Source organism: Cnephaeus nilssonii (genome assembly GCF_951640355.1).
Source record: "Cnephaeus nilssonii genome assembly, chromosome: 15".
Taxonomy (NCBI): Eukaryota; Metazoa; Chordata; class Mammalia; order Chiroptera; family Vespertilionidae; genus Cnephaeus; species Cnephaeus nilssonii.
This window is the reverse complement of record NC_137086.1, coordinates 56598886-56610466: the sequence shown is the minus strand read 5'-3', so window position 1 is coordinate 56610466 and position 11581 is coordinate 56598886. Positions and strand designations below refer to the sequence as shown.

At 50.0% G+C, this 11581-nt stretch overlaps 1 protein-coding gene across 1 annotated transcript; it reads left to right on the top strand.

Annotated features, from left to right (window-relative positions):
- The first annotated feature begins 2345 nt into the window (after positions 1-2345).
- On the top strand, positions 2346-11200 carry CHCHD5 (coiled-coil-helix-coiled-coil-helix domain containing 5). Its single transcript, XM_079792433.1, has 4 exons — positions 2346-2560; positions 3348-3488; positions 3712-3877; positions 6524-11200. Coding segments are annotated over exons 1-4 (333 nt in total). The 5' UTR covers positions 2346-2558; the 3' UTR covers positions 6548-11200.
- Positions 11201-11581: the final 381 nt, after the last annotated feature.

The window sequence follows — 11581 nt, the reverse complement described above, 5'->3', positions numbered from 1 at the left end:
TGGCTCAGAGTGCCATGCTCCCCACATCTCCACGTGTTCACCAACCCAGAAGCTCTACACACCTACTTGGGGTTTCTATGGAGGCTTCATTACTTAGGTGGGGTTGATTACACCACTTCCAGCCCCTCTCCCCTCCCTGATGCCAGGGGGGTGAGACTGAAAGTTCCAACCCTCTAGTCACAAGGCTGGTTCTGGAGACCAGCCTCCATCTTCAGTGAGATCCAAAAGTCACCTCAATGACAACAAAAGACCCACCTCTGTTGCTCTCATCACATGTGAAATTCCAAGGACTTTAGGAGACTTGTGTCAGGACCAGTGGATGAAGACCAAATATATATTTATTGTAAATCACATCACACCTCTTGTCACTCTCCCAACACTTCTCATTCCCTTCCCAGAATGATCACTCTCCTAGTGTGTCTTTCTTATTTATTTTGGTAGTTGTCTATCCCTCCACTAGAATGTTCAGCTCCAGGGTGATATTTCTTCCTAGTGCCAAGACAGCAAACCAAAACTCAGATCACTTTCGTGTCCCTGTTGCTCTGCTTGACCCCAAAAAAACGAGTCTATCCCCAAATGCCAAGCCCAAACAAGGTTGGCAGTATGGCCCAGCAATCAAGCATTTTCCACTTTATCCTGTATTAGCTTCCTTCCTTCCATCCATTTACAGTTATCTGAATGCAGACTGTCCACTTCATAATGTTTCACTTATGTAACACCTCATGAAGTGGAAGGCAACCCAAGTTGCCTTCTTTAATCACTTTTTAACAGTATACATTTTTTTACTGCTTTAGTCTATGCTGTTTCCCTAGACAGTGATGGCGAATCTATGACACGCGTGTCAGCACTGACACGCGTAGCCATTTCTGATGACACGCGGCCGCATGCCGAGGATGAAACATTTGCTGCTCCTGAGGATGAAACATTTGCGACTAGAGTCTTGGAGTTAGTTTTTTCCTCAAAGTGACACACTACCCGAGTTATGCTCAGTTTTTTGGTGAAGTTTGACACACCAAGCTCAAAAGGTTGCCCATCACTGCCCTAGTAGTTAAAACAGCTCCTGGCACATATGTGGCACTTAGTAGATACCATAGGAGGGGATGCCTGGGTGTCATCTTATCCTCAGAGCAAACCTGTGCGAATTCAGTCCACTATTTCTCTGCCTGCCTCAGACTGGGTGGGGACCCACCAGTGACCAGGAGACAATCAGATCTGCTTCACCCCAAACCCCGGAAACCTACGTCTCCCTTACACTCGATCTCCAGAGAGCCACAGCCCAAAAGGCAGCCAGAAGTCTGGGGGCTCACGTGTCACCCTCTCCCAAGGCAGTTTCCCCTGCTGGGTCTTCAGGGAACCTACTTTCAAGCCCAGCCATATGCCTTCCGTGGGGCGCACGTGAACTGGACTTCGGGATGAGATTCAGGGACAGGATGTGGGGGCAGTGGGGACATCTGAGGACTCGGTGCACATTTGAGGTCACAGAGAAGAGTCCTGTGTTCTTCCCCCTGTCCTCTCACGAAAGGCCACCTGGAAGGTTTTGCGGGAAGGAGAACGTGGGGGAGGGTGAAAGGTTTTCCTTCGGTGCGCGTGGCTCCAAATCTGTGTCACGGGGCCGGCTCAGGTGTCAGCTCGGGAACAGCTCCTGCACTGGCGAAGTCTCTGCCCGTGGGGAGGTGTCACTGTCACTCCCCAGTTTCAGAGACGAGCAGGTCGAGGCTCCGGCTGTCTGACTCATAGGCAGCCTGTCTCTGACACGCGTGTGTTCCTTTGGCCAGAGCCAGGGGGCTTTCTGCGTGCTCCCGGCGGGACGGCGCCCCCACTGGAACACAGGCCCAGCCGCCCACCGCAGAGCCGCGGGTCCAGCCCCACCTGGCTCCCCGGAAGCCTCACCGCACCGGGAGGGATTGCAGAGGAGCCAGGTGGGACCTCACGTGCGCTCAGCTGCAGCAGGGTTCACGCACGCAGGGAGCGCAGACCCGGCCCGGCTCTGGGGCGACGCCCCTTCCCGCCGGCTCCACCGCCGGCGCCCGAGCCAGCGCTCCGAGAGGACCGACTGCGTAAGGCCAAGGCCGACAGCACCCGGCAGCCAGCCGAGCCGCGGGCGGCCTGAGTTGAGGGTCGGCAGCAAAGGGCAGGCGCGGGACACTAGTTTTCCGGTCGGTCCGGCCCTACAGGGACTCGCACCGCTGAGCGCCACTCTTTCCTAGGTGCCGGGGCACCGCCGTACTTTCCCTTATTTACTTCCGGTGCAGTCTGGAGGTCGCCTGGGAAAGCCGGAAATAGGGTTGTGGCCACCGAGCGGGCCGGAGTCGGAAGTGGCTAGCAGGGCGCCGCCATTGCTGGCCAGGGCAGGAAGCAGAGGCAGAGCTCCGCCATGGCAGGTCGGGGCGGAAGCAGAGGTAGGGCGTCGCTTTGACGGATTGGCGCAAAAAGCAATAGGGCCGCTTGGCCGAGGTGTGAACGGAATAAACAAGGCAGGGAGGACGCCGCCATGACAACCTGACACCGGAAAAGGCGGGGCGCTCCTCCGGACTGATTCTCCTGGCACCTGCCTGGACATGTGAGTAGCAGGAGCACCTTCCCTTTACCTACCGCGCACACCTTCTCCTTGTCTGTGACCCGGACCTACGCCGGGATCCGGGAGGAGGGGTGGCCTCTGTTCCTTGAACCTCCGACCCTCCGGACTCTGCGCCGTCACCCTTCCCCGCGCGTCCAAGCCCCGCTCCCCTTCTCCTGGGAACCGAGGACTCTCACACCCAGGCAGCTCGCAGGACTCCAGGCCCGGCCCGGCCTTGGAGCCCCACGTTCCGCCCCGTGTCACCCCACCTTCTCTCTTGACTCCTACGCATCTACCCCGGCCCCCAGACCTTCAGGCCGGCAGACACTGCCCCGCTCTCCAGACCTTTCTCTAGAGTTCACCTGTACATAGAACCCCTTCTCCCAGACCAACCCGGGCCCCAGCCCTACTTGGCGCTTACAGATCATGCTCCGAGGACCCTGTGACCCATGAGAGCCTAGCTGTCCTCAGGCCTCCGCTCTAAGACTGGTTGGGAGACCATTCATTGGACCCCACCCCACACCCACCTGTGGCTCCCATGCCCTCCCAGAGCTCTGGGTCCTACTTCTAAGGCCCCATAGGGGGGTGGTTGGGCTCCAGGACCCTCTGCCCAGACGCCAACCGCCATTAGGGTGACCAGATCTGTTTAAGGACCCTCACCACCAATCCCGAAGCCCCTGGCCCGCTCCACAGCCCGGCACCCCGCGGGCCCTGCTGTGGGACCGTCAGACTCAGGGACCCACCCCACACCCTCCACCCCTCCCGCATGTCCCGCCGGCGTGTCCCGCAGGCAGGCGGCGCTGGAGGTTACTGCCCGCCACTGCGGCCGGGAGCTGGACCAGTATGGCCAGTGTGTGGCTGCCAAGCCAGAGTCCTGGCAACGGGACTGTCACCACCTCAAAATGAGCATCGCTCGATGCACCTCTAACCAGTGAGTGCGGGACAGTCACGGACTGGGCAGTTCGGAGGGGGCTGGGAGTGGAGGAGGGGCAGTGCAGGGGCAGGCAGCACGGGGGTGGGCAGTGGGGGGAGCCAGTGCAGGAGTGGGTAATTCGGGGGACAAGGAAGTACCAGAGGTGGGGCCATTGGGTGGGGAGTGGACAGTGGGGTGGGGTAGTGCCAGGAAAGTCGAGCTTGAGGTGCCCTCCCTGCAGCCCAGTCATCCGTCAGATCCGCCAGGCCTGTGCAGAGCCCTTTGAGGCCTTTGAGGAGTGTCTTCGGCAGAATGAGGCAGCCACGGGCAACTGTGCGGAGCAGATGCACCGCTTCCTGCAGTGCGCTGAGCAGGTGCAGCCAGCGAACCCACCTGCAACTGTGCAGGTAAAGACCTGAAGTCATCCTCAGACCAACCCTCCCAGGACTGACCTTCACATGCATCCAGAATCCACAACACTCTTACCTCTTGCCCCATCCATAGCCCCTGCTTTAGTTCAGCCACCTGCCCTCCAGGACACCTGTCCTATAGTCCCCCTGGCCTCTGTGAACCCCCACAGTACCTGCCTCCACACAATGGCCAGAGAGCACTTGAGAACTGAGAACTGGTCACATTACTCCTTTGTTTTGTTTTGTTTTTTTTAAAATATATTTTATTGATTTTTTATTTTTTTTTAATTTTTTTTTTAATATTTTTTATTGATTTTTTACAGAGAGGAAGAGAGAGGGGCAGAGAGCTAGAAACATCGATGAGAGAGAAACATCGACCAGCTGTCTCCTGCACACCCCCTACCGGGATGTGCCCACAACCAATGTACATGCCCTTGACTGTAATCGAACCTGGGACCCTTCAGTCCGCAGACCGACGCTCTATCCATTGAGCCAAACCAGTTTCGGCCACATTACTCCTTTGATATGGTTCCTCAACAGCTTCCCGTTCACACCAAGGAACAAAACCCCAGGTTTGGGCAGCTTCTGTCTTCCCCAGGCTAACTGTTTAATCTCCACCCTGCCCCTCAGCTGTCCTGGCAGGTGTGAGGTTGGGGTAAAAGGTCTTACTCTTTTTATTTATTTATTTATATTTTATTTTATTTATTTGTTTTTAGGACTTACTCTTTTTAATGTATGTGGTAATTGAACAGATACAGTATAGCTATGGTATTACAATTTCATGGATGGGCCTGGCCAGTGTGGCTCAGTGGTTGAGCATCAACTCATGAACCAAGAGGTCACGGTTCAATTCCCAGGTTGCAGGCTCAATCACTAGTAGGGGCTGTGCAGGAGGCAGCTGATCAATGATTCTCATCATTGATGTTTTTTGTCTCTCTTTCCCCCTCCCTTCCTCTCTCTGAAATCAATACAAAAAAATATATATTTTTTAAATAAAATAAAAATTTCATGGATGGGCACAATCCTATATAATAAAAGCCTAAAAGCCTAATATGCAAATCAACTGAACAGCAGAACGACTGATCAGCCCTGATCGCCGGCCAGGCCTAGGGACCCTACCCATACACAAATTTCATGCACCAGGCCTCTAGTTTAAAATAAATGTCTAAAAAGACTCCTTAGTGGGGCAATTTTGGAAAAAGGTTGAGAAACTTGGTTTAGATGTTTATGGGACTGTGAGCTCCAAAGGCAAAGATCACCTCTTCACCAGCCCTTCTGGTACTCTCATCTGCCCCTCTCTGTCTCTGCAGCCCTGTCTTCCCTTCTTGCTCCCAGGGGAGAAGCTTTCTCTTGGCCTCCATGCTCCTTTCAGTCCTTCCAAACCATTCATTTTCTGCGATGATCTCCAAGTGTTGCGAGCGAGTCTGACGGGGTTCTGATTTACTAAAACCCTTTCCATAGACCAGGTCTCAACTCGGTGCTGCCTATGGGCCCTCCCCCTTCCTCCAGTCCTGTGGTTCCAGCTCCAGGGAATGGGAACTTACTCGACCTCATGTCTGTCCTGCTGCCAGGCTTTTATCTAGCTGTTTCCTTCCACCTGGACTGCCACCTAGTCCTGCTCACCTCCCTCAGAAAACCTGTGATGGCCCCTCCCTATGCCGGGCTCCCACAGTCCCTGACTCCCTAATTACGGCTTACATGCCACTGCTTTGTAACCACTGTCCTCCCATCGCTTGTTTCAGAGAAGTTCTTTTTTTTTTTTTTTTAATATATTTTATTGATTTTTTACAGAGAGGAAGAGAGAGGGGCAGAGAGCTAGAAACATCGATGAGAGAGAAACATCGATCAGCTGCCTCCTGCACACCCCCCACTGGGGATGTGCCCGCAACCAAGGTACATGCCCTTGACCGGAATCGAACCCGGGACCCTTGAGTCCGCAGGCCAACGCTCTATCCACTGAGCCAAACCGGCTTCGGCTCAGAGAAGTTCTTACTGAAACTTCTTACTGAAAGTTCTTACTGAAGCCCTGTCACCTGGACCTCAGTCTTGTGTTTTCATGAGGCAGGATAAGTTAACAGTTCAGGCCCCAAGAACTGCCAGCAGAAAGGACTTTTAATTCTTCTCAGGAAATATTCTTAACAAGCTCATGCTGTTCATGCTAGTTTCTTTGTCATATGTTGGTGATGTTTTTTTCCAAGATTTTGGGGCATCTGAATAGGAAAAACCCCATCTTCCCATCTGAGGACCAGTTGCTCCTTTCCTCCTGAGATAAGCAACAAGCCTGTCCCCATCTCATAAAGTATGCTGTACGGTTTAAAGTGCCACTTACATCTCCCACACACACCTCTCTCTACCCTGATCTAGTTTTCTTTGTAGATATTCAGTCGGAATATTTTTGTTCACTTGTCTTTCCCTCCCAAGTCGGAGACTTGTGCCTGCCTGTGTCCAGTGCTGGGTCCCCAGTACCTGTAGCAGTGCCAGGCACACAATAGGTGCTCAGTGCATGCAGCAAAGCTGCCTTCCTTGCTGCCAGTGACAGTTCACGATGTCCCATGTTCATGGGCTCTACAGGCAGCCTCTGCTTTATCTACACAATCTCCCCAGGGCCAGGCACAGATGATGGGAGATGATGTTTTTCCACAGGCACAGCCACTTCCTGCCTCCTGAGGACTCTGGACCATGTGAAAACTGGACAGGAGAGACTGGCCACTTACTGCCCCCAGCCCTGAAGAGTGAGTGACCAGATGCTATACTGAGGGCCCTGGATATGGGCCCAGTCTCTGGATATCGGGACTCAATAAATAAAGACTGTGTACACCAGGCTTTGATTCCTGCCTTCAGCACTTGAGGGTCCTAGATTCCCTTCTGGGACTTCCAGAAGACGGCATAGGACATCCCTCACTCTCCAAGGGGCAACTCCCGTCTGTTACTGAGGGCTGTTTTTGTGGGCACTGACCACCTAGCACTTCGGCCTGCACTGTGGGTTGAGCGGCTCCTGCCATCAGAAGAGTTCTGAGCAGCACTCAGCACACAGAAGGGAGTGCCGTGTGGACCCAGGCTGTGGCTGCTGCAGCTTCTTCCTGTTTCCTCAGGGTGTCAGATTCCACAGGCCCTAGAGGGCAGGTCTGCAGGAGAGGGACCCCAGAGTGCTGAGCTCTGCATGCCTGGGGCTGCACCCAGATTTACCATTCAGACCTGTTGCTCCCCAGGAGGTGACTCCAAATCTCCAGAAATTGGAAGTGGCTTGCCAATGCTGACTAGACTGGCCATTTGAAACCTGAGGCTTGTGCCCTGGCTTGGAAAAAAATGAGCTAGATTGTGTCCTGGGGGTATGATCTTTAAGACAAAGGCAGTTGGCCTGGGAGCTAAGGTGTAAGTCCAAGTGGTCAGAGTGGAGGGAGCAATGCAGTCCCTGAAGGGCTGTAGGGATCTGGTGGCTTTTGTTTCCAGCTCCAGTTTCCTTGGGTTGTAGACTGATCCCTCCAATTTCTGTGCACATTTTTGACCAACTTCACTTTGGCTGAGTGGGTTCTGCTCCATGTAACTGAGAAGTGTGATAACAGACAAGACAAGACCGAGACTACATTTCAGAATATCTTCAAGTAGGCTAGATCAACTCCCCACGTGGTGACCTCAGGGGTCCAGGGAAGCCAATTGGAAGCCTTAAACCTGTACCACACACCATTGGTCAAAGCAAGACCTGAGACAGGAGTGGCGGGGGTTGGAGGGGACAGCACCTCAATGGCATTTAGCTTGAAAGACTTTTTTCCTGTGTTTAAACTACCATAAAAACTTCATAGTTTCCATTCCTGGGTATTGGTGAACTATTTTTATAAGAGTTTTTCACATGATAGGACTTTTTCAAATTGCTATAAATTTGTTAAGAATATCATAACTCTTGTTTTAAGGTCTACAGAATCTAGTGAAAGCCCCTTTTTCCTTTCTGATGTTGGTTATATGTACCTTTTTTTTTTTTTTTCATCATCCTGACAGGACTTTCGATTTTATTAACCTTTTCACAGAATCTGGTTTTGGCTTTGTTGATGTCTCTATTTTTTATATTTTTAATTTTCTTCTCTTTATTTCCTTCATTTTGGATTTAATGTTTTGTTTTTGGGGCATGGGTTTTTTTGTTGTTGTTTTGCCTTTTTGACGTGATTGTTTAGCTCACTGATTTTCAGTCTTTTTCTAATACATGCACTTAAATTTCCCACACAGCATGACTTTCTATTTTGCTTTTTTTATTTATCTCAGATACAGAAATTTAAAATTGTGTTTCTTAATTTCTAAACATATGGGAATTTTTCTAATCATCTTGCATTTGGGATGGAAACATGTTTTATATGATTTCCATTTTTTTGAAACATGTGGAGACTTTATGGCTGGGAACACGGTCACTCTTGTGAATAATCCTTGGTTCACGGTACGCTGTCTAACTTGGGTTCTCCCAGAACCAGACTTGGGGACAAGGATTTGAGAGATGTTCCCAAACTGCATTAGAGGGCAGTGGGCAGTGACACAGGCAAGGAAAGCAGCACCTCGGGCACATGGTCAAGCAGTTATCACTGTGGACAGCAGCATTACTCTCTGGGACAGTTGAGAACACATACTTCCCACTCAAGGTGCGGGCTCTTTATACACTAACCCCCATCCGTCACCTTGTCGAGGCTACTTTGGAGGCTGGAGTTTCAAGTCCTTGCCACTTCCTGGGATCATATCGATGGTGGCCCCATTGTGGTCATTCACTTCGGTGGCCACTACCTATTGACATAGCTGCCATTGCCTAAGCCTGTTATGGCTGCCTCATCAGCAGCTGCCATACATCACCTCAACCACCTGTGCTGACGTCACTGCTGCCACTCTTCACTGTCCATCACGGCCACCATCGATGGAGGTATTGCCATAACAAGAATGCCTTCAAAATGCTTGACTCAGTTTACAAAGTGACCACCTTCCACCCAACCCATTTTGTCCCTTTCAGCCTTGTCCCTAGCTGTGGCTTGTAATTTGCTTTCCCCTCCTGCCTCCAGTCTTCAGTATGGATCCCCAATTCAGAGCTGGCCGCCTCCCATCCACTTTGACTTAGTGCAGACTGCCCTATATTCAGACACCTGGCTTGGCTCCAGGATATGTTGTGAAGGACAGTGTGCTGAGAAATGGCCTCATCCCAGTTTCAGGGCCAGAGGGCCATGCATTCATTTATCATTCCATTGAGAATGACTGTGCATTTTCTGAATTCCATGTATAAGCCCAGCACCTGGGACATGTCACTGAACCAATGCATGGTGCCTTCATCAGGGACTCTAGTGCCAGTCAAGGCCAGGACCACATTGGCTCTCACCCACCCAGGAGCCATTACACGGCCCTCTAGTCATCACACCCTGGAGTTCCTTTGCTGAGTCACCATGCTGTCCTGCCCCAGAGCCTGGAGGTGGGCTTCTCCTTGATGCCTATGACTATTCTGTCCCTCCTCCCCAATGTCTCCCGCTTGGAATCTTACATTCTCAAATTGTACCAGCCCAGCTGGCAGCGGTCATCCACAGACCCCTAGGTCCCTCTCTCATCTTTGACAATTTCAGTGTCTGCATCACTGGCAGCCCCTTCACACTATCTTTGTCATAATTCTTGGTTCAGTACCATGTAATGACCTTCCAACACTACAGGTTCTAAGCCCTTTGGTCTCTTGTCCTCCATTCAGTGTGGGAGCAGCATGATGAAAATATAAGAGCCAAGTTCTTGCAGTGTGCTGGGGGCTGGGATGGTGCTTATAGGAGAGTCAACTCAAATGCCCTAAATCTCAAGGGAAGCGCAAGAAGCAATTGTTTCCTGGGCAACACAATGATGCTTGGGAGAGACCCATTCAGTGTGTGGGATCACGAACTGGGCAGACAGGAGGATGGCTCCGTTGCAGGTCACGTGGCCCATTTAGAATTTGGAAGTAAACAGTGCACAGTGCCCTTGTATAACTAAGGGCCAGGTAAACAAGAACATCTGCTGCCTAAGGTTTGTTACAGGAAGAGGACACACTGGAGCAACAGCAGTGAAGTAAGAATAGGCACCACAATGAAAGGTTAATTCATGGTAAGGGTTCCAGAGTGGCCAGGGACTGGGTGCTTTGTCCTTCTATAAAGAATGAGGCTGGAACTCTTGCCAGTTTTGCTCAGTGGATAGAGCATCGGCCTGTGAACAGAAGGGCCCCAGGTTCGATTCTAGTCAAGGGCACGTACCTAGGTTGCAAGCTCCTCCCAGGCCCGGGCCCTGGTCAGAGCATGTGCAGGAGGCAACCAATTGATGTGTTTCTCTCACATCGATATTTCTGTCTTTCCCTCTCTCTAAAAATCAATGGAAAAATATCCTTGGGTGAGGACTTAAAAAAAAATTATAATGAGGCTGGATACACTTTCTCAAATCGGGAGCCACCTAGAGCACTTTGGAACCAGAGCCCAAAATGGGGGCTCAGCTGGGATGTTTACATTTTGCTGGTCATCTATGCATATTCCCAAAGCAGCCTCAACTATCACCTCGATCCCACAAACCTTCACATCATCCTACACACAACATTACCTCGTCACCATTTGTCTCTTTCTCTGCTTTACCTTTTGTTCAGAGCACGCAGCACATCCTGACTTAATGTCTCTTTCATGCAAACATGCCATCATGACAAGCTCTTTGGGTTGACCACACGCTTCTAGTGCCTGGCCCATAGGAGATACTCAGTACATACCTGATAAAGGAGCCAATGAATGAATTCCTCTTAACCCAATTATAAATTTGATGAGATCCCAATCAAAATTCCAAGGGAATTTGATCAAATGATTCAAAATTCATACATACTAAAATTTAGAATATGTGTATCTTTTGAAACAGAAATTTTATTTGCAGGAAATAATTCAAAACCCGGCTGGAGTAGCTCAGTGGTTGAGCATGGACCCATGAACCAGGAGGTCATGGTTTGATTCCCATGGGAACATGGCTGGGTTGCAGGCTTGAGACAGCTGATCAATGGTTCTCATCATTGATGTTTTCTACTCTCTCCCTTTCCCTTACTCTCTGAAATCAACAAAAATATATATTGAAAAAAGAAACTCCATATCTCTTATTAGTCATTGCCCTTTTTAAAAAAAAGAGAGAGAGAGAATAATTGAGTAAATGTTCAGAGGTCATCACAGAATTATTCATAAAGCAGAAAACAAAATGTTAAATCAATTAATTAGAAGTAAATTATATAATTTATGACATAGCAGGAAAAAAGATACTAGAAGATGTTATTTTTCATAAAGATTTTTAACATTTGAAGTAGAATATATTATCAAACAGAAATAAAACATGATTTAAAAATATAGAAAAGTGGCCGAAACAGGTTTGGCTCAGTGGATAGAGCGTCGGCCTGCGGACTGAAGGGTCCCAGGTTCGATTCCGGTCAGGGGCATGTGCCTTGGCTGCGGGCACATCCCCGGTGGGGGGTGTGCAGGAGGCAGCTGATCGATGTTTCTCTCTCATCGATGTTTCTAACTCTCTCTCTCTCTCTCTTCCTCTCTGTAAAAAATCAATAAAATATATTTAAAAAAATATATAGAAAAGTGTATATTTACACATATGACTAGCATATCTGAATGGGTATGTATAAAAATATGTATAATTATTTCCAATTTAGTATGTGGGCAATCACTTATTTTAAACTTTTTTTTCTACCTATAATCA

Excerpts from the sequence above, each read along its gene's own strand:
- CHCHD5 (XM_079792433.1), top strand. Across the intron at positions 3,489-3,711 it reads GCTCGATGCACCTCTAACCA|CCCAGTCATCCGTCAGATCC; the intron begins GTGAGTGCGGGA and ends CCCTCCCTGCAG. Across the intron at positions 3,878-6,523 it reads ACCCACCTGCAACTGTGCAG|GCACAGCCACTTCCTGCCTC; the intron begins GTAAAGACCTGA and ends GTTTTTCCACAG.